Genomic DNA, 23,598 nt, shown 5'->3' with positions numbered 1-23,598 from the left:
CTCTCTCTCTCTCTCTCTCTCTCTCTCTCTCTCTCTCTCTCTCTCTCCCTGTGTGCATGTTCCTCTCTCTTTTCCTTTCTGTCTCTTGTCTTTTCAAGACTGGGTTTCTCTGTATATCCCGGACTGTCCTGGACACTCTGTAGACCAGACTGGCCTGGAACTCATAGAAATCCAATCGCCTCTGCCTCTCGTGTGCAAGGATTAACGGTGTGCAACACTACACTCAGCTAGAGCACATGCCCACTCTAGCTACATGTTTTGAATACAATATAAATTCCTTTCTGTAGGAGAAATGAAAAGTTATGCATCCTTTAGTACTTTATTGCACATTTAATGACTTAATGCGATTTGTTAGGTACTGTGCTCTGCCTCAACAGTTTCTATATCTTGAAATAATATTGCCCTAACCTGGGCTACATATTGGAATCCTGGCCATCCTGGAGTAGATAAGTAAAACTCTGTCTCAAAACAGCAGCAGCAACTCCAGCAACAACAATAACCACCAGCAGCATAATGACTCGAATCTAGCCCTGACATTTACAAGCTGAGGGACTCTGGGAAACGGATTAACTGGGTCCTTATCTCCTCACTTAGAAAGTAGGGAGACTTTGCCCATGCACCTGCCTAAGCGGTTGGAAAAATCAAGAGATCATGGCTGTAAAATATCTGAAGGTATGATGCAGATGCTAAGTACCCAAATTCTGATGCAGATACTAAGTACAAAAATACCATGGGATCTTGTCAGTAATTTTGCTTCAAGGCTAGGCAGTGGTGGCACATGCATTTAATCCCAACAGTTGGGAGGCAGAGGCAGGTGGATTTCTGAGTTCGAGGCCAGCCTGGTCTACCGAGTGATTTCCAGGACAGCCAGAGCTACACAGAGAAACCTTGTCTGGAAAAACAAAAACAAAAACAAAAACAAAATTTGCTTCAAGCAGTTATTAAATGCCAGGAATTATCCTAGATACTTAGACTACAGTTATTTAGACAAAGCATAACCTTTGGGGAAGGTGTTGGAGATTACACACACACACACACACACACACACACACACACACACACACACATTTCCCCAGATTCTGATTATACAGAAAACAAGACAAGTACTATGGGTTGAATATTTGTGTACTACTTCCAAAGTTTCTAGGCTGAATTCCTGCCCCTAGGGTAGGATGGTATCAGTAGGCAGGACCTGCAGGAAGTAGTTGGGTAATGAATAGGATCAGTACTTTTTATAATAGGTGACAGGAGAGTTTGCACTTGCTGTGCAGCAACAACCACAACCACAATGACAACAACAAACCAAAATCCAACCAACCAACCAACCAACCAAACCCAAAAATCCTCACACAAAAAAGCCCAAACAAATAAAAAGCAAAACCAAGCAATTAAAGCCCAGCAACAAGAGAATGTAAACTAAGAAGCTGACCCTACCACGTACAGAATTGACTAGAACCTTGATCTTGGATTTTTCAAGCAAATGCTTGATGGTTTAAAGTACTGAAGCCTATGGGATTTTTTGTTACAGCCCGGGATGACTCAGACAGCAAGGCTACACAATAAAGAGTGAGCAGGGGATGACCAGGAGAGATCTCACAATGTAGTTAAGGAAGGCTTCACCGAGATGGGAACATAGTATCTGAGACTTGAAAGATAACAGTGGTTCCAGCCTACTTAGCCAGAGCAGGAAGTTACAGAGAAAGCCAATAGGATTGTGAGCAATACAGAACGGGGTATGAAGTTTTGATAGTTAGGGCCCAGAACAAAGGAATCCCTAGCTACATCTGGCGTTTAATCTCATGGCAACAGGAAGCCATTAGTGTGCATAAAGTGCCAGAGCCACTTAATTAGATTTACTGAAGAGCCAGACGTAGACCCATCATGAGGCATTTGTGAAATGTACAGACTAGGACCCAACTTGGAACCAAGGATGTCTACAAAATGATCATAAATTCAATGGGTTCTAGAATCAGTGATGTGACAGCCAAGTGAGTGTGTGTGACATGTGGCCAGGTGTGACATGTGGCCAGGTGTGACATGTGGCCAGGGTCCACAGCACACTCATGAGACTGTAGTCTATGAGAGAGCAAGAGAGAAACGACTGACTTCCTCAGGAAAGTAGCAGGGAAAAAAGAAACGGAAGTGAGTCTAGGATGGAGTTCCACTGTAGAGTGCTTGCCTAGAACTCATAAAACACCCTCTAAACTGAGAATGATGACCAGAAGCACTCCCATCCCAACACTGGGTGGGGGTGGTAGCGAAAGTAGTAGAACTAAGGTCATCCTTGGCTACATATCAAGTTCAAAGCCAGGCTGAAATACATCAGGTTTTTTTGCTTATTGTTTTGTTTTGTTTTTTTTGTTTTTTTTTTTTTCCGAGACAGGGTTTCTCTATGTAGCCCTGGCTGTCCTGGAACTCACTTGGTAGACCAGGCTGGCCTCAAACTCAGAAATCCGCCTGCCTCTGCCTCCCAAGTGCTGGGATTAAAGGCATGCGCCACCACCGCCCGTCTAATACATCAGGAAAAAAAATAAAAGAAGGAAGGAAGAAAGGAAGGAGGAAGGGGAGGTGAAAGGCAGAAAAAAATCCTTTATAAACCTGGAGCAGCTCACATTCAAAGATGCTGGCTGGAAGATCTTGAAGTAATAACCAAGGGATGTAGCACCCATTGTCATCAGTCTGGCACTGGTGGTCTACATCCTAAAGCATTCTGATCCCCTAACAAGGTGACAGAGATGAGATGGAGAAATGGTAAATACCCATAACTTTTGAGATGACTTGTTCTAGGCACTTGAAACAGTAAAACTATGTGATCCCAGAGACCGTAGAAACTCTCCTGCATGTCAGAGTCACAATGGCTGGATGTACGGCTGAATCCCCACAAACAGACAAGAAAGACAGAGGCCTGACATACTGGGTTTTAGTTACTTCTCTAGTCACCAGGGTCACATTTCTAACAGAAACTGTGTACTGGAGGATATGTTGGGCTCAAAGTCTCAGGGACCTTAATCCACTACATGGGAGAAGGGAGAAGGTGCAGTATGGCAGGACACAGGGCAGGGTAACTCTTCACAAGGCAATACCAGGAAGTAGGGGCTCAAGCACCTTTACCTGTTGAGCTGTCTTGTCTTACTCACAACTGCCATTTTATGGAAGTGATACATGAGGGATACATGAGATACTCATTCAAAAACAAACAAAATCAAACAAACCTGTATTGGAATACAGACACACACACAAAGTCCTAAATACACATACATACACTCAGATGCACAGATATTTATATATAATCACATATGGGTATACAGATACATATGTATATATACATATATCTATACATATTTATACATTCATACACATATACAGTTTGGCCAAATGTATTTTCTCATATGGGAGTTATGCATCCCCACCCTTCTTCCCTCTCATCAGTGTCTTGCCATGTTGCCCAGGCTGACCTTGAAGTCACAGTCTTCCTGCTCTCACTCCATGTGTCCCAGAATTACAGGCATTTACTGGCGTCTCTCTTACATGATAAACTAATAGGTTATATAATTTAAAACCACCCCCTCCCCTGCCAGATTTAGAAGAGCCATGAATATGCTAATGTGTTTAATGTGTCTGATTAATTTCCAAGAAGAGTAGAGAAGGTGTTTGAGCAGGGATGTTCAGGGCAGGGCTTGTTGCTAAGCTAGAATGCTGGGCAGTGCAGTTGTAGAAAAGCCACTCACATAAATTCTATACTGCTCTGTGATATATAAAACTGTCATATACCGCCAGAGAAGACAAATATGAACCACATAGGAAGGTTATGCTACAGTTAATCACTAGAGACGAACTAAAACCAATTAAGTTCTCAGTCCGCTCGGCTAGCTGGGCAAGGCCGGGTCAGGTTTTCAGCTGCCATGGGAATCTGTTGAATTGGTGTTAAGCCAAATCCTTCCTCCTGTAAAAGAGTACACGCTTGAAACTGAAAGAACGTGCCAAAAAGAATTTGCACTGAGTATTCATCGTAGAAGCAAAATATAAAATCCTTCTTTTAGTCAAAGTTCCAATAGAAAAAGAAAAATTCAGACTTAGCTGGGAAATCAGTGCTCACTCTTTGCACCCCAGCTCTCCCACTGAGCTCCCTGGGTGCTGAACACACTGTGGGAAGGGTCTCTAACGCTGGCTGCCTTAGCCAAGGAGGCTGGCATCGTTTGGAGCACAGGACCTAGTGGATGTGGTCTTCAAATTAAGGAAGCGTAGAGTCAGACCTTAGTACTAGATTGGTGCTTAGCTGCTCTCTGCTTCTTTGAGCCATGTTGAGTTGTTGCCTTTTAAAAGTGTGAAGATCAATGTCACAGTCACAAGTCAGAATCTAGACAGGTGGAGAACTACATGTTGCCACTGTGGCCCTGGCTTAGAGCACTAGGCAAAGATATGACAGGAGAGGACGGGAGCACTGAATGAATCTGTGGGGGGAATGACGGGAGACTCCAGCCTGCTGAACCCTCCCATCATACTAGATGATCAAGATCCACAGCCTCTTTGAGATGTTTCTCAGAGGATAGAACAAAATAGCGCTTGATAATGATGCTTATAAACAGAAAACTCAAAGTGGGCAATGCTGTGCATTAACCAAAATCAAGGTTTTACGAGGAATCCTTAGGGAAGCCAACTGCTCCGTATGTTAATTAAGACCATATTTTTTTTTTTTTTTTAAAAAGAAACTTGAACACAGGTTCCTTGCAAATATGTGCAATGATTTCTCCTAGAAACTCCTACGGGTTACTGTTAAGGCCTAGGTAACAGTTACCTGGTTAGCCTGCCATTATAAAGAAACTTTCTCGTGTTTCTGCTGTTACTAGGAGCACTTTCTAATGCCAAAGTTGATTGCATATTCTGTTATGTTCTGTGCCCTTGGAAACCAATTATGATAGAAGGCAGTAGAACTGCTTTGTGTAGTTACCCACAAGAAGCTTAGACCAACCACTCAACAGCACTTCCTACATCTGTGTATAAGCTTTGTTATAAGCTGTCCCTGGGACAGACCCCAGAATAAGAGAGAGACACACTTGCACCAATAAAAGAAACTATTTGGAATAAGACATCCATTTTGAGTAGTGGTCCAGTAAAGTTCCCAAGACCTCCCTGGGAATTGACATCATTCTTGGCAGGAAGAGCCATGTATATGGTTCACTGACTTCCTGGTTGGTAAGTTGAATGTTGGACAAGTCCCATCCTAATAGACAAGGTAGGGCATACATATTACATAAGGCGGGTCCCCTGACACAGTTGAATACTCCAACCAATGGGAATAGGACAAATGTACAACAAAGACATGTTCCTAAAAAATTCTCCCATCTCTAAATCCTGATTGGTGAAATAACTTGGCACAGATGTTTGTGGATTTGGGGCTTAAAAACTCTGTAGGATCTTAACTCGGGGGTCATGGTCCAGTTCCAAAATCTGAACCATGGTCCTGGTTGACCAGTCCTGGGTCATATGCTCAATAAACTATCCCTGTCTGACTGAGATCAGTGTCTGTGTGGTTTGTGAAGTGACTCCTCCACCCCAACAGCTATTGTTAGTCAGAGAGGACTTTGAGGTCCCTAATAGAACACAGGTTATTGCCACTGCTCTAGCTTGTCCACTCTAGCTATACAGTAAATGTGATGGCTGAAGCAGGATGCAGAGAAATCAAGCTGGAACCAAGGAGAACGGTTATCATTAGACTTACCCAGTGGTAGAATCTGCACACTACATACTAACCTCCTAAATGTAACATGTCTACTTGTGAGATAGTGGGATGTCTGTTGTAGGGTAACAACTAACTTATGATTGGTTAGTTTGCCAATGTATGAAGATCCTCCTGCCTTTGTGTCCAGAGTGCTGAGACTACAGGTGTGGGACACTATGCCCCATAGATATGACTCTTTCTAAGGGGAGGGAAGACACAGGGAAAAAGCTAAGAAATATAGGAATTAAGGGGGAAAAAAATCAGAGTCAACAGATGTTCCCTGAAGAAGCCAGAGAGATGGGAGAGTGAGCAAGGGGTCGATCAATTGTACCTTCATCCCTGCGGCAGCTGCAGGTCCACTGGGGTCCACAGCCTGGATGTGGCATGGCTTACTTCCTCGCACCACAAAGCCCCAGCCAACTGCGTCACCAACAATCTAGAGAGGAAAACCACAATGAGCACATAGCAGATTGCCCCTGGTCATTTGCTGGTCTTTCTGGGAGTAAAGTCTGACCAAGGATTAACTATGCATCTTGACATATACTTTTTCTTCATTTCATCTCTACTGTGTCAGGGGAATGAAAATGTAGTGGTGGCACATAACCTGTTGAGCAGAAGAAAGCTGAGTTGGGGAGGTCACTCCCCAGAAAACAGCTGCCCGTATACCGCTTCACTGGGCTGCCTGCCAATTTCATATCCCACTGCAGTATTAGTCTGAGAAGATCTTAAAAACATTGTTGCTCACTCTCTCTCTAGATTCAGTCTCTAGACCAACAGGATCTTTCCTTCATATCCCAACAACACATTTTGACATAGGTACATCAAAGCCTAGCATGGTGGGAGATATGAAGAGTCCCAGCTTTTTTTGAAAGACAGTTTATGGGGGCTGGAGAGATGGCTCAGTGGTTAAGAGCACTGACTGCTCTTCCAGAGATCCTGAGTTCAATTCCCAGCAACCATATGGTGGCTCACAACCATCTGTAACGGGATCTGATGCCCTCAGAGCAACAGTGTACTCATATACGTAACATAAATCTTAAAAAGAAAGAAAGGAAGGAAGGAAGGAAGGAAGGAAGGAAGGAAGGAAGGAAGGAAGGAAGACAGTTTACTGAGAAAACCAAGGAAAAAAGTAGATAAAGTTTACAATTTACAGACTGTGGTCCAGACATTGTCTAACACGGACACATGTATTTTCCTATGGAATCAGAGCAGACAGTTAGGTTCCCTGGACAGTTCCAGAGGCATCACTTAGTGCATATGCCAACTGGAGTACAGATGAAACACCCCCACAGTCAAGTACTTAAGTACAAAGTCAAACAAATGCTCTTAAAACACGGCCATCCCTCAAAAGCTGGAGACTTGGGGAAACCAGGAGGGCAAGTGGGAACCGTGGACATTCTTGAGACTATTGGGCGCTTTCATGGTTTTAGGATTTGCTACTATGAATTTATTATATCAAAGTTCACTTTCCCCTTGGTGCAGACATAACAGCCTGTAATGGTTTCTATTTGCTTGGCCTAGGGAGTGGCACTATTAGAAGGTTGGAGTAGGTGTGTCACTGTGGGTGTGGGCTTTAAGATCCTCATTCTAGCTGCCTGAAAGCTAGTATTCTGCTAGCAGCCTTCAGATGAAGATGTAGAACTCTCAGCTCTGCCTGTATGACCGCACCTGCCTAGACACTGCCATGCTCCCATCTTGATGATAAAGGACTGAACCTCTGAACCTGTAAGCCAACCCCAATGAAATGTTGTTCTTGTAAGAGTTGCCTTGGTCATAGTGTCTGTTCACAGCAGTAAAATCCTAACTAAGACATAGCCCTTCTTCTGTTAACTCCCCAGTGCTCAGCATGGGAGGGGTCCTTAGCTAGAGTTTGGGGTGTGAATGGATGTAAGGGAAAACTTCTCACCTTTGAGGTAATAAAATTTGTCAGGGAATAGAGTAAGAGAGGAGATGGTGAATAGATGGACCTCTAAAGTTTATTGATATATATGTTGCAGGCCAAGAGAAGAAAGCAATCGGAACAGGGGAGATGGTACCAATAAGAATATGTGCATGGGCCTAGGGATGTCTCACAGTTGGATAGAGTCCTTGCCTAACATGTGAGGGGCTCCAGGTTTGATTCCTGTAACTGCATGAACCCAGTGTAGTCTGCTTTCCTGGTACTTCAGAGGCTGAGGGAGGAGGATCAGAGATCCAAAGTCATCCTGGGCTATCCATAGTCTAAGGCTACGTGAGACCCTTCAGAAAAATAACTTAAGATTCCATTTGAGCAAAATCAACGGGGCTTGGGGAGGAAGAAGGAAGGTTGTAGGAACACTAAGAAAGGCAAGTCCTCAGCTCCAGGGGACTACACAGGGCTGTCAAGTCAAGTGGCTGTGCACCTCAGCACATACAGATATTTATTCTATGGTTTTGTTTCCTTTCTTCTCCTTAGGATTTTCTAACATCTTAATGATTTTTAGAATTAACTGTAATGAAGAAATTAATGAGCCAGGCGGTGGTGGCGCATGCCTTTAATCCCAGCACTTGGGAGGCAGAGGCAGGCAGATTTCTGAGTTCGAGGCCAGCCTGGTCTACAGTGTGAGTTCCAGGACAGCCAGGGCTACACAGAGAAACCCTGTCTCGAAAAACAAAAAAAAAACAAAAACAAAAAAAAAGAAAAGAAAAGAAAAGAAAAAAAGAAAAGAAAAGAAAAAAAAAGAAAGAAATTAATTAATAGGTTTTTTTTTGTGCTGTCTTCTGTTTTAAAAGTAGGTAATTGGGGGGGGAGGGATGTGGAAAGGGGATAACATCTGAAATGTAATAAAAAAAAATCCAATAAAAAAGTAGATAATTACATTGGGATAAGTGAATAGTAGATACTGAAAAGGACAAAACTCACAAAGAATTTAAAACATCCCATAACTAACAAATCAAGAGAAGCCTTAACACATTTTCTGCATTAGAGCTTAGAGCCTCTACTATAACCAAAATGTGCGGATGGGTGTGGCAACATACAACTTTATCCCATCACTTAGGGGTCAGAGGCAGGAGGATCCCTGTGAGTTCAAGGCCAGTCTGGTCTACAGAGTGAGTTCCAGACTATCCAGGGCCACATAACGAGACCCTGCCTCAACAAAGGGAGGGGGAAATCTGAGGAAAGTTCTCAGTGTGGTCCCTTGGCCACACACGGACTGGCAGGTGGGGGTGTGCAGGAGCTGGGCTTACCGTAAATGTCTTCCTTGCGTATGGAGCCCCAGGAGTCAAGAGTTCCTCAGAAGTGACAGGTCTCTTCAGCACTAAGAGACAGATACAGTGTCAGAGAATACACACTTCTAAGTCCTTCTCCCATCCACTCAGAAGGCATTTCTGGAATGCTTCCTTTTAACTGGCAACCAGTAAAAGTGGCAAAGACCTCCACCACACATTTCATCCTTGAGCTGAGCGGACAGAAAATCCCAGCAAAGAGCTTAAACCTAACTTATGAAACTATGGGGATGCAGAGAGGATGGGGAAAGAAACCAAGATACCTTTAAGGGGACAAAGGGAGGAATAGCATCTCCGTATAAAGGAAAAGGCCATGTTTATAGCACTTCCAGCTCTTTCTTCTAAGTTCTTATACACATCTCTACGTGTCAAAACTCCAGCAGTCTCATGGCCACCCTGCAGATGCTGGCTCCATTGAAGGTGGTGACACACTCCCTAACATACTGTACACATCTCATTTACTAAACTTCATTCTTCTCTCTGACAAACAACCTAGAAACATAAGAATGGTGCCTCAAGCTCTGAGGAGCCAGACTGGGCAACTCTCCAGGGTACTCTCCATACGCTTGGTCTGGTCTCCGCATCCTGTCAAATCCATTTTTCATTTAATCTTTACCTGAGCCAATTCTCTAAAGCAGTAGTTCTCAATCTTTGGGGATCAAATGACTCTTTCACAGAGAATTGCCTAGACCATCTGCATATCAAATATTTATATTACAATCAATAATATAGCAAAATTACAGTTATGAAGTAGCAATGAGAATAACTTTATGGTTAGGGGTTATCACAACATGATAAACCATATTAATCACTGATTTAGAGAGTCTGGTTCATCACTATACTAATATTTATTTATTTATTTACTTATTTATTTATTTATTTTTTAAAGACAGGGTCTTGCTTGCATGATATGTAGCCCAGGCTAGCCTCAAGCTCACAGGAATCCTACCTCAGCCTCTAGTGCTGGGATTGCAGCTGCATGCCAGCCACCATGCTTGCTTCATTTGAAAGTGAAATTAGATATGATAAACTCATGATAGAAAATCCTAAATCCACAGAAGTGTCTGGTAGACGTAAAGCTTAAAGACGTGATACTCAGTATTATATCTTTCAAGTTTTTTTACCATTAACTTTATAAGTGAGAAAACTGGTTCAGAAAAGTTCATTTGTGCATTTCCAACCACCTGTAGCCAAAAATGTGGGTAGTAAAACTAGGATCAAATGGGTGCCAGGGCCTACATTTTTAGCAACTGTCATAGTGTCCTGTGCTATGCTGTCTCAGGAACTCTGGAAGATCGCAGGGAGGAGCATTGTCTGTCTATTCTTAGCTCATTGCTGTTGTCTATCAGGGCAACAGAGACAGCTGTATGGAACTCCCTTAGTAATGAACTTCTCCCTCTCTCCTCCAGTAATGAATTTCCCTGTCCGGTCTTTGATCAGTTGGAACTGGAGAGGGGGTTGTCCTAGTGTCCCAGGGTAGTAGTGGAGATAGGGCATAGGGACCATCCTAACAAGAGTACACACAGAGCAGATTTAAGTGCTACAAAGAAAAAAAGGAGCCAGGGCCAGGGTCTATTCTGGAGAAACGCCCACCTCCAGTTGCCTTTGACAGTGGATTCATTCTGAGGCCTGTCACTGGTCCCCAACAAATGGGTAGTAGCAGTAGCAGCAATAGCATGGGGCAGGGCTGCATGATCCCTCTCCCGAGGCAGCTGGGCCCACCTGCTGGGTGAGCCCCAGGCTTAAGAAGCATTCTCCTAGTGAAGAGCCAAGAACTGCTTCTTGGGAAGGGGACAGGTGGTTGAGATTAGAACTTTTGCTTTTCAGAACCCTTTGAAATTGAATAGATGTTTGCTAAGGATGAGGGAGCAGGTCAGATATCAAGAGGAGAAAGGCATCTCTCAGGCACCCCAGGAAAAGGCAGGAAAAGCAGTGAGTGTTTGAGCGCTGAGACTTTATTGCTCAGCAGAGAAGCTCTTCTCCAAGCCTGTGACTCCTCAGGGGTTATGAAACTGATGACAGTTGTGGGAGCAAAGCTGGCCATTTACTTTAAATTTTTACTTTTTATTTTTATTGTGTTGAGAAGCAGAAACTTTGGGACCCAGGGAATTATCAGATTCCCTCTTGCTCATCACCATGACACAGATGGTGCCTTTGTTCTTTTGAGAGAGTAGTGAGGCTAGATGCTTATATCAACTAGTAAATCTATATATAATCCTGATAGAGATGACTAATATTTCTATTTTTATTTATTAGAGAGTGTGTCTGTGAGAGAGTGAGGTAGTGAGAGTGACAGAGAAAGAGACAGAGACAGACAGACACACAGAGACAGAGACAATGATACAGCACACGTGTGGTCAGAGCATTCTGTACTGTCGGTTCTACCGTCCATCTTTATGTAGGTTCTGGGGATTAAACTCAGGTCATCAGGTTTGTATGGCAAACTCTCTTACGTTCTAAGCTATCTCACCAGCCTTATGACAGTTAAAAATCTTCATAGAGGATGATGAATAGGTTTTGAAACTGCAAGGCACCAATGAATTTCAATAGGTGGGCTTGAATACACCCACTCTCTTTTTCCTTGTGTGTGCTAGGCACCGAGACTGAGCATGGTGGTGGTATATGCCAGTAATCCCAGCATCTAGCAGGAAGAGTGTAACAAACAAACAAACAAGAGAGGGAGGGAGGGAGGGAGAGAGAGAGAGAGAGAGAGAGAGAGAGAGAGAGAGAGAGAGAGAGCGCCAAGTATGCAAGGTCCACATAGATCTTTGCTCTCCATAGTCTGGGAAAGCATTTACAACTTGCTGAAGCCCTTTTGAGAGCCAGAGGAACTTCTCTCAGCTGGTCCCTGCTACTGGTCCTGCCAGTGTTGGACAGTCCTTAGCTGACATGGAGAGTTATCTTTCTGAAAGCAGTTTTCGTGAGCAAAGTTATAGCTTCCTTTCAGGTGCATGCATGTTGAATAACTGGTCAACATGGAGGTGCTTGGGCTTGTCTCTCTCAAAGCCACTCTATGCGGCTTGGCAGGGCATCCCGGCACTGCATTGCATTATGGGTCAGCAGTAACCTTCCAGAGGCTCCATCAGAGGCCATGTGCCATTCTTCCTTAGCCAGGCAACTCAAGAGTACGCTTTTGTGAGATTCCTGCTCGCTCCTGTGATCTCTACATCCTAAGGAAGTCCGCCATCAAATGGCCCCCAGCCTCCCCAGATTGGAGCATGGTCACCTTGTTCTCACTCACCAGACTTGGGGTTGCAGAGCACAGGGGGGCTGCTGCTGAGTGTGGGGCTGCTGCTGAAGTAGCCACTGCTGCCACAGCTGCTCATGCTGCTCCTCCGCACAGCAGACACGATCTTGATCTCCTTGCTGGGGCTGACTGCAGAGGGGGAGCAAACATAGTCACTGAGTAGGCAGTCACAGGACCTAGAACGCCTGGGCTTTCAGCTGCAAAGGAAAACTCTCACGTCCAGTTCTGCCACAGACTCACAGACAGAGTAACTCAAGCCACCCCCTTTCAGTTTCCTGGACTGTAAAATGAAATAATATTATATCACAGGATGGGTATGAGAGGATCATATGATGTCTATGAACACCTTTGTCTCTGTCCCTCTTTTCAAAATAGGGCTCATTATGTAACCTATGCTAGGCTCAACGGCTAGGGTCCTGGAATTATAGGGCATGCCATTGTGCCAAGTTTACAGGTATTGTTTCTTTGGAGTATTCGTGTATGTGTGTCTGTATATGTATGTTGCATGTATCTGTGCACATATGTATTCTTGCATGTAGGGGTCATAGGTCAATATCCAGAGTCTTCTCCAGTTGTTCTCCATCTTAGTTTTGAGACTGAACCTGGAGCTTGATGACAGCGAGGCTAGATTAACCAGCAAGGCCCAGGCTTCCTGTCCTGCTCCCTGGCACTGGAGTTATGGACACACAACAACATACCTTTTGATCTTTTTTTTTTTTTTTTTTTTTTTTTGGTTTTTTGAGACAGTGTTTCTCTTTATAGCCTGGGCTGTCCTGGAACTCACTCTGTAGATCAGTCTGGCCTTGAACTCAGAAATCCGCCTGCCTCTGCCTCCCAAGTGCTGGGATTAAAGGCGTGTGCCACCACTGCTCGGCTTTTTTTTTTTTTTTAAATCTTAACATCTTTTATGTGAGTGCATCGGATCTAAACTCAGGTCAGTGTTTTTGGGTGTTAAGCACTTTACCAACTAGGGCCATCTCCCCAGCTCCTATAGGACATGAATTCAAGAACTACCAAACCTAACCATTTCCTTCCTGGAAATACACCCATTGCTGGTGATACATGCGACACTTAGTACACACTGGTGGTAAATGGTCCTCATTATATGACAGCCGGCAACCATTTGGAAGCACAGAAGACAAAGCTTACGACAGCTCATACTGAGGCTTTCAAACTGTTACATGAGACAGACTCTTCAGTTTTCAAATCTGGTTCTTCCTGTCACAGAGCAGTGTGGCTCTGACGGCTGAAGGTCTGGAAGTGAGGGCAAATAGACAGGCTGCTCTGAACACTGACTGGCATGTGGAAAGAAAACAAATAAGAGAAACTGCTGGCTTTACAGGACTATGTTACTGTATTCTCCCCTCTTCATCTTTGCTGAATCTGTTCAAGAAGCAGGCAAGCCCCTGCCCCAAAGGAAGAATGGATACTGTTACTTGCAACTGCAGGAGACTGCGGTGTGTTCCTACTGTTGTGTTTTATAAAAAGACAAAGGAGAGAAGAAATATGTTTGGTGGAGGTATGGTAAGGTGTGGGGGAAGGGGGTGCCTCCACGGGCCCATGCTGAGACATCCCTTCCCCTGAGGGACCAACTACATGAAGGTATAGTATAGAGTTTATTCAGGGCATGGGGAGGGGAGATGAGAGGGTAGTAGAGACAGAGAAAGGCAGAGAGGGAGAGGGAGAGGGAGAGGGAGAGGGAGAGGGAGAGGGAGAGGGAGAGAGAAAAGGCCAGCCATGAGCAAATGGAGGGGGGTGTGAATGGGGAAAGAAGGGGGAAGGAAGGAGAGGATAGAGCAAGAAAAAGAAGGCAAAGAGAGAGAGGAGGGGGCAAGCAGCCCCCTTTATAGTGAATCAGGCATATCTGGCTGTTACCAGGTAACTGTGGGGCGGAGCTTAGATAAAATGCTAACACCTAGGATGACCTGGGAGCATAGACTTGGGCCGCTGACCTCCAGCTTGGTTTTCGCTTTTCTGCTTAGCAACTCTTGCTCCACTCTTATTTTGAGCCAAGGTGTGTATGAGGCCTGTGGGATATGTGGGACTCGGAAGGGGAAGGGATGAATTAGAGCTGTGATGTGAAGTTATGTCCACCACTTGGAACTGTAAGCCACTCCAGTGCTAGGATGTTCCTTCGTCTCTAAAACCAGGACAGGAACAATCACTTCCTTAGGGTTACAGGAAGAATTAAGTGAGCAAATCCTGCTGCTGATCTCAGGGCAAAGGAATGTCCCCTTTGACAGGGCTAAGTGTCCTTGTTATCAGCTCCTGTTCATAAGCAAGACAAGACAAATACATTTGGTGCTGAGTTAAGCCCAGTGCTAATTTTCTTTTCTGTTTCTTCCTTCTTCTCCCCTTTCTCCATCCTTCTTTCTTCCTTTCCTCTCTCATCCCCTCTCATCCTTTTGAGGCAGGATTTTAAGAAGTTATGTCTCTAAACCTGACCTTGAGTTCTTGCCTCCACCTCCCAGTTACTGAGATTACAGGCTAGGGTCCCTCCGTGACCCAGTGCTTCCGAACTTTAAGTCACCAAGGGCCTTGAGTTCATGCCACATTTTCAGATGAGTTGATGATCCTCTTTAAGCACCTCCCACTTCTGCATTTGGGATGGTATGTGTGTGTGTGTGTGTCTGTGTGTGTGTGTGTGTGTGTTTAACACAAGGTCTCACATAATCCAAGAAGACTTCAAATACTGTAGTGGAGGATGACTTTGATTTTCTAATCCACCTGCCTCCTCCTCCTTCTCCTGATTCTGGAATTTATAGGAATGCAGTGCCACACCTGGGAGTTGCTAGGGATTAAACCTAGGGCTTCCAGGCATGCCACAAGCAGCATACCAAAGGAGTCAGATTCTCAGCCCCACACTTTATTTCCTCTCAAAAAGACAAAAACGCATGCATACACAACCAAACCCAGCATACCTGACATAAAGCTGGTAGATTTCCGATTGTCATGGCTCTGCTTCCTCAGACAGAAGGGACTGTCATGTGTCTCCTGAGAGGACGGGCTCTTCTCATTGAGCAGCTCCATCAGCCTCCGCCTCCGACGGAAGTTCATTCTGAACTGGTAGAGGAGGTTGCTGTCCACAAACGGGTGCTTGTTAGACACTGGGGAGAAGAAACAACTCATGAAGAACGTGTGGCATGCAGGTCAGAGAGCAAGGCAGCCAGAAGACTCTAGCCAACAGGGGCAAAAGTCCCAAGAAAGAGGCTACGTAAATGCCATGTGGGCTTGTGGAGTGCCTCATACACACACCCAAATTCTTCTAAATGCATATATTTAGCCAGATCGTCTGTAAAACAGTCTTTTTTTTTTTTTTTGGTTTTTTTCGAGACAGGGTTTCTCTGTGTAGCCCTGGCTGTCCTGGAACTCACTCTGTAGACCAGGCTAGCCTCGAACTCTCGAACTCAGAAATCCGCCTGCCTCTGCCTCCCAAGTGCTGGGATTAAAGGCGTGTGCCACCACCGCCCGGCTGTAAAACAGTCTTGAGTTCAGTTCTATCTGAGTTCCCTTCCTAGTGTCCCGCTGGCTGCAGGGTCCCCTCCATCAGATCACTGTACACCCTTATGGTTCACTTCTCTTGTTTTTCTACTGGAATGAACACCAGGCTCCCAGCAACCTGGCACAATATTTGTGTATGTCTCATACCAAGACTTCATTTCTTTTCTCTTTGAGACAGAGTCCGCTGTAGCCCAGGCTGGCTTCAAACTCATTATATGTAGTCAAGGATGACTTTGAAATCCTGATCATTCTGCCTGTTTCCTGAGGGCTGGGATTCCAGGTCTGTGACACTGCACACAATTTAAGCACGGTAGGCAAACATTCTACCAAACATTCTTCATCACTGGCCTTTACTTGTTAAAACAGGTACATCAAAACTCAAGCCCAAGTTGATCAAAGACCTCAACATAAAACCAGATACACTAAATCTGATAGAAAAGAAAGTGAGGAATAGCCTTGAAGTCAATGGCATAGGAGACAACTTTCTGAATAGAGCACCAACATCTCAGGCATTAAGCTCAACAATTCATAAATGGGACCTTCTGAAGCAAAGGACACCATCAATAGGACAAAACAGCAGCCCACAGAATGGGAAGAGATCTTCACCGACTCTACATTTGACATAAGGCTAATACCCAAAATATATAAAGAACTCATGATATTAGACACAACAAAGCAAATAATCCAATTTAAAAATGGGGCACAGATAGATCCAAACAGAGAATTCTCAAGAGAGGAATCTCAAATGGCTGAGAGGCACTTAATGAAATGTTCACAGTCCTTAGTCACCAGGGAAATGCAAATCAAAACTATTCTATAGTCCATCTTACACCCGTTAGAATGGCTAAGCTCAAAACCGCAAGGGACAGCACATGCTGCATGCATAGGATGTGGAGTCAGGGGAACACTCCTCATTGCTGGTGAGTGTGCAAACTTGTACATCTTTGGATATCAATCTGGCGGTTTCTCAGAAAATTGGGAATAGTTACCTCAAGACGCAGCTATACCACTTTTAGGCATATACCCAAAAGATGTTCCACCATACCACAAGGACATTTGCTCAACTATGCTCATAGCAGCTTCATTCCTAATAGTCAGAAACTGGAAATAGCCTAGGTAGCCCTCAACTGAAGCATTATATAGAAAACGTGATTCATTTACACAATGGAATACTATTCAGCCATTAAAAACATGGACATCATGAAATTTTCAGGCAAATGAATGGAACTAGAATATATTATCTTGACTGAGGTAACCCAGATTCAAAAGGGCATGCATGGTATGTATTCACTTATAAATGGATGTTAGCCATAAAGTACAAGATAACCATGCTACAATCCACAGACCCAAAGAAGCTAAGTTACAAAGAAAGCCCAAAGCGAGATGCTTGAATCTCACTGAGAAGGGGGAAATAGAGTAGATATTAGGGGTAAATGGGGGGGGGGAGCTGGGTGGGAGAGGGGGTGGGATGTGAACAGAAGAGACCAAGTGTGGGGAGAACTGAGGGAGAGGGAACTGAAATCGGTGGGAGTTGTTTTTAAAACAAAAATCCCAGTTGTTGGATTTTTACCAGAGAAGACTCAGGAGCCAGACAATATGGTGAAAGCCTGCTAGCTCAGAGAGACAGAGAAAGCAACCAACTGACCTTCCTACTCCACAACATCCCAGAAGGAAAAAGCTCTTCCTCCTCTACACCAGTTTAAGAACCCTGTAACTCCAAGTCCCTCCTTCTTTCTACTTCCTTTGTTCACTCCCTGTGCACTGCTTGGTTGCTCCGCCTCTTGACCGATTTTTGACTTTGTTTACAGAAAGCTCTTAGGTTAAAGGTGTGTGCTGGGGCTGAGCGCCACAACTCTTGTTGACAGTAAACAGAAAGCTCTTGGATGGAATGCTAGGGCTCAGTCACGCCACAACAAGGTTTTTTTCAGTTACAGTCTTGGGGTTCACGATGTGATCAAATATTCTGCAACAGATTGTGAGGACATCTCTGGGACAAGCTAGAAACTTAGGACAATGGAAACTCCCAGGAGTCTATAAGGATAACCCTAGCTATAACTCCTAGCAATGGGATATGGAACCTGAAACTGCTACCTCCTGTAACAGGCAAGACTTCCATTGGAGAGATGGGGACACCAATGCAGCCACAGAACCTTTGACCCACAATTTTTCCTACCTACAAGATGTGCAGAGGTAAAGATGGAGGAGAAATTGAGGGAATGGCCAACCAATGACTGGCCAGACCCATGCCATGAGAGAGAGAGCCCACCCTGACACTATTAATGATATTCTGTTATACTTGCAGACAGGAGCCTAGCATAACTGTCATCAGAGAGGCTTCATCTAGAACCTGATGGAAACAGACGCAGAGACCCACAGCTAAACATTAGGCAGAGTTTGGGGAGTCCAGTGAAAGAGGGGGGAGGAATGACTGAAGGAGTCAGAGAGCTCAAGGACACCACAAGAAACCTACAGAATCAACTAACCTGGACCCATAGGGGTTTACAGGGACTGAACCTCCAACCAGAGAGCATGCATGGGTTGGACTTAGGATCTTTGCACATATGTAATGTTATTTGACACTTTAAAAATTATTATTATTATTGCATTTATTTATTTGTGTATGGAGGGAAGAAATGTGCATGGCACATAGCGTACATGTGGAGGTCAGAGGACAAATTGTGGAAGTCAGTTCTCTTTTTCTATGATGTAGGAATTGGGGAGCAAACTCAGGTCATCATTCTTGGTGGGCTCACCACGTGAGCACCAAGGACCCAGCTGCCTCTGCCTCCCCAGCATTGAGATTGCTAGAGCTACCATGACAGGCTTTTTAGAACTGGGTTGTGGGGATTGAACTCAGGTCCTCCTGATTATACAGGCAATATTTTTATCAACTGACCTATCTTGGTCAGCCTCAAGCTATATGCTTTAATTCGATGGATTATATAGTATATGAACTATAGTTCAATAAAGTTATTTTTTTAAGAATCAACAACAGATTAGAATGGTGAGATACTCCTATCTCCCCCCAACCTGGGTAGGGAGGCAGGAAAAACTTTAAGATGGATATTATAAATTTCTTAAGAAATTCTATTTAAACTGTGTTGGAAGTTATCTGTAGCTTTTGGTAAAAATAAGATTCCTTCAATATATATATATATTTTTTTTTTAGGTTTTTCGAGACAGGGTTTCTCTGTGTAGCTCTGGCTGTCCTGGAACTCACTCTGTAGACCAGGCTGGCCTTGAACTCAGAAATCCGCCTGCCTCTGCCTCCCAAGTGCTGGGATTAAAGGCGTGCGCCACCACCGCCCGGCACCCATTAACCTCTACCTACAGCATTAACTGGCTCACAGCTTCCTCTGAGTGTATTTATCATTCACATTATCAATGCGCAATTCCTCTGTTAATTATTGTTATTGGCAGCAGCATTGTTTTGAAGTACTGGGGATGAGCCATAGGGCTTCATTTGTACGAAGGACATACTCCACCACTGAGTATATGCCCAGTCCTTTGTACACTTTTAATTTTATGATAGGGTCTTATTAAGTTGTCTGGGCTGACCTTGAACTCATATCCCGGACTTGTAGTCCAGGTAACACTTAAAGTTGGAACTTTTCTGTTTCAGCCTTCTAAACTGCTAGGATTACAGGCCTGTGCCAACAGGCCCAATTTCTGATTATATAAATGCTGGTGATTCATACAGAGGATAAAATGGGCATTGAAATGGAAAAATAATTTACTAGTGCCAAACTCCGTGACACTTTGGAAAATACTTTGCTTTTATATATTTTTGTTCACCAGAATTCAAAATGTAGGATCCCTACTAAGAGAGTACCATGGACAATATTTAACTCAATGACTTTTTTTTTTTTTTTTTTTTTTTTTTGGTTTTTCGAGACAGGGTTTCCCTGTATAGCCCTGGCTGTCCTGGAACTCACTCTGTAGACCAGGCTGGCCTCGAACTCAGATATCCGCCTGCCTCTGCCTCCCACGTGCTGGGATTAAAGGCGTGCGCCACCACTGCCCGGCTAACTCAATGACTCTTACGGGAGAGTCACAATCTTAAATGCTGATAAATGTTGGTCAAAAGAATGTTGGCCTTAGCGACGAAAACACTGGGTTAAGGATGTGGCTCAGTGGCACAGGGTTTGCCTAGCACAGGCAAAGCTGAGTTAAATCCAAGACACTGCCAAAATCCAAAATGAAACTCACACTAAAACATATAAGCACACTGAATTCCCTGGTAGTTCTGCATGTTCTCAGACTCATCTGATGCTAGCACAGCACAATGTAGACTGAGAAACCAAGTAACTTATCATATGAGTATCTAAAAGCCTCGACTGTGTACACAGCCACATGTTTGTATAAATCTGTAAAGGATAAATTATTTTGTGTAACCTTGTTCTCAGTTTGCTGACTTAAAGAATCCCCATGGTAACTCTCACAACAGTATTTTAAATTGTGACCTGTGTGTGTATGTTTTGTATGTGTGTATGTATATACATATATTTGTATATACACATGTATACATTTACTAATACCTACTGCCTACTGCTTTCCCTTGGCACTGTGAATTATATGAAACATTAGCTGTGTTATGATTAAAACCAGACAGCAGTCTCATTATAACAGATTCCACAATAGGTAGTAACAGTATTGTATGGAATTCTTTGTTCTGGGCTTGACATTTGCCATCACGGGCACAGCAGCTCTGATGATGTAGCAGACACCTCTGCCTGCAGAACGATACAGCAGACAGCTAGCTAGCCAATGGCAGTAGAGCTCACTTGCTGTAGGGTGAGTCATGAGATCCTCATAATACCTCTGACGTTTTCCTGAGATTTTAGGCACTACTCCTTCCTGTTCATATTATGTGTAATCTCAAAAATATTAAAGAATAGCAGGAAGTAGAAATTCAGTGGGGGATGGGAACCTTTAGTGATCTAGCTGTTTGTGGGTCACTCAGGCTCCTATAACCTCAACAAGTTCATTTATTTCACCAAGCTGGGCATGATAAGTTCTTTCTTAGGTTTCTGTGTCCCCTGTCTATTTGAGATAAACAGCTATTTCTCTTCTGTCTCCCCAGGGAGGTCTTGCAACAGTCCATCAGAAGTATTTTTCAGTATGATGCAGAGGTAGAACATTTGCCTAGCATTGACAAGGCCTGAAGGCAATAGCTCAGTAGTGGAGTGTTTGCCTCCCATGTGTAGGGTCCTGGTATAATCTCTGCCCCTAAGAAACTTTCAAACCAACGAAAATATCTAACATCAACTTATAGCCAGAAATGATGGCAAATACCTACAGATCCCAGTACTTAAGAGGAGGAAGTAGCAGAACTTTAGCAAGTTTGAGGCCAATCTGGGCCAAAAAACCAAGTTCCAGGCCAGCTGGGGGGATGGGATATAGGGACAGCCTGATTTTAAAAAAAAAATTAAGAGGTCTTCTGTTTGCCTTCGGAACAAGATGTAGAACTCTCAGCTCCTCCTCCAGAGCCATGCCCACCTGGATGATGCCATGCTTCCTGTCATGATAACAATGGACTGAACCTCAGAACGATTAAGCTAGCCTCCAATTAAATGTCCTTTGTAAGAGTTGCCTTGGGCCAGGTGGTTTTGGCGCACACCTTTAATCCCAGCACTTGGGAGGCAGAGGCAGGTGGATTTCTGAGTTCGAGGCCAGCCTGGTCTACAGAGTGAGTTCCAGGACAGCCAGGGCTACACAGAGAAACCCTGTCTCGAAAAACCAAAAAAAAAAAAAAAAAAAACAAAAGAGTTGCCTTGGTCATGGTGTCTGTCACAGCAATGAAACCCTAAGATAGTTTCATAAGTTTGTTTTGTGAGTGTAGTTCTAAATATAATGCCTGCGACTACAGCTTCAAAAGCTGAATGAGCTGAACTTGGGGCCAGCCTGAGCTATATGGGAAGACCTTGCTCTGCCAGAGAGAAACCCAAAAAATAAATACCCGATGGAGTATGGCTAGCTAGTCATGTGATGGCATAAGTAAGACACATTTATTCCACAGTGGAGCACCTGTTAGGTGCCAAGCCTAGCCCCAGATAGCTATCTCAGCTCTGTGACGGGCAGATGGTACCACCTGCTTGCTACGAACTTTACCAGTTCCACAGTCTGCTAAAAGAGACACCATTGCTTTTAAAAACAAACAATCTGGAACCTTACTGAAAGGTGTTGGTGTTAAGTAACTCTTAGAAAATAAGATACACTCTGCAAGGAGGAACACAGGTTTCGTACCATGTGTGGCAGTGGGGTTGTTGCATGTTCATATGTGCACTTGTGGGTGCAGGGGCACATTTTGTGTGTGCATGGGGAAGACTGAGGGGAACTTTCATTACACTCTACTTCTTCTCTTGAGACAGGATCTCTTCCCTGAACCTGTCACTTGACAATTCAGCTAGCCCAGCTGGCCAGCATGCCCCAGGAGTCCTTCTGTACTCCCGCAGTGCTGGGATGACATGTGTGTTGCCACCTGTTTTTAGACATGGCACATGAAGAGGTCACAGGACAAGTGTATGGAGTTAGTTCTCTCCCTCCATCATTACATGGGTTCGGTGGATTGAACAGATAACAGGCATGTGGGACAAAGTCATCCCAATCATCCTTGCTGGCCCTGATTTAGTGTTTGTTTGTTTATTTGTTTGTTTTTAAGACAGGGTCTTTTAAGAGTTTTTAAGACAGAGTCTTAAAACACATGGGTTCTGTGGATTGAACAGATAACATGCATGTGGGACAAAGTCATCCCAATCATCCTTGCTGGCCCTGATTTAGTGTTTGTTTGTTTATTTGTTTGTTTTTAAGACAGAGTCTAGTGTAGTCCAGGATTTCCAGGAACTTGTTATGTAGCTAAGGATGACCTTGAATGGGTTTTATTCTCTCACATCCCAGTAAGGGCACTGGTTCTATCTATCTATCTATCTATCTATCTATCTATCTATCTATCTATCTATTAAATTTATTTACTTCCTGCTCACTGCCCCTCCTCCAGGTCACCCCTCCCACAATCCTTCCCCTGAGCACAGGTTTTAGAGTTAGATAATCAGGGTTTCCCTCCCAGCTCTGCCACATTCGCAGCCTGAGTGTGTGATTTGGGCAGCTCACTAACCTATCTCTCATCTTGGTTGGTTATTGTGCCATCTCCAGGTGAGGAACAAATGGGTAATTCATGTCAGAGATCTGGCATGTACCTGACCTGGAGCCCTTGAGAGGATCTTTATCTGAAACTTTCAAAGACTGATACCAGCCTTGGTTCACAACATCTTGCTTCCCTCCCCTACAGGGCTGTTACCTTTCACCCACTAAGGAATGGGAACTTGAACCAGATATCTAGATCAAGGGTACAGATAACCTCACTGAAGACACTTCAATCCCTTAAGCCAAAGGCAAGCATGAAATAAGGGAGCGTGTTAAGACACAGTAAAATTTAAAATATAACTATGTTAAGGAAGCCAAAAGTTTCTTTTATAGCCATCTGTTATATAACATCTGAAGAAATAACAGCTAAATGTGAAAGTTTATATTCTAAAGAAAGAAAAGCAAATTGTTTCGACACTATAACATGCCATTTTCTCATAGTGAATCCAAACATCATTAGCCAGAGCTGGGCAGGATAATGCCAGCAATTCCTATAATTCCAGCAACTGGGAGGTTGAAGCTGGGGGGATCTGGAGTTCAAGGTCATATCCCCCTACTTATGGAGTCCAAGACTAGACCCTACTTCAAAGTAGATCGCTTGCTCTAAGTGCTTGTTCATTTGTCTTGTTTTCTGTGTTGCTCAGGAACTGGCCTCGGGGCCTTAGGCATGCCAGAGAGGGTAAGCATTTATCACTGGCCTACATCCTCAGCCATCTTATCGTTGTATTTTGGGATGTGGTTT

General features: G+C 44.0%; 1 protein-coding gene across 2 annotated transcripts in view; it reads right to left on the bottom strand.

Moving 5' to 3' along the window:
• Deptor (DEP domain containing MTOR interacting protein) overlaps positions 1-23,598 on the bottom strand; it is a 140,936-nt gene that overhangs the window by 31,652 nt on the left and 85,686 nt on the right. The window contains exons 5-9 of one of the 2 annotated variants that reach the window (XM_028765345.1): positions 15,134-15,319; positions 12,207-12,341; positions 8,927-8,997; positions 6,051-6,155; positions 3,597-3,943 (exon numbers count right to left, since the gene is read on the bottom strand). In XM_028765345.1, the coding sequence (XP_028621178.1) occupies positions 3,854-3,943; positions 6,051-6,155; positions 8,927-8,997; positions 12,207-12,341; positions 15,134-15,319 (587 nt within the window). In that variant the 3' untranslated portion in view covers positions 3,597-3,853. Of the gene's footprint in view, positions 1-3,596; positions 3,944-6,050; positions 6,156-8,926; positions 8,998-12,206; positions 12,342-15,133; positions 15,320-23,598 lie in introns of those variants that run through there. The other variant, XM_028765341.1, reaches the window with a different exon arrangement.

This window comes from Grammomys surdaster, unplaced genomic scaffold, assembly GCF_004785775.1.
Source record: "Grammomys surdaster isolate TR1022 unplaced genomic scaffold, NIH_TR_1.0 63, whole genome shotgun sequence".
Classification (NCBI taxonomy): Eukaryota; Metazoa; Chordata; class Mammalia; order Rodentia; family Muridae; genus Grammomys; species Grammomys surdaster.
The sequence above is the reverse complement of the archived record's forward strand: the minus strand, read 5'-3'. Positions and strand labels throughout refer to the sequence as shown.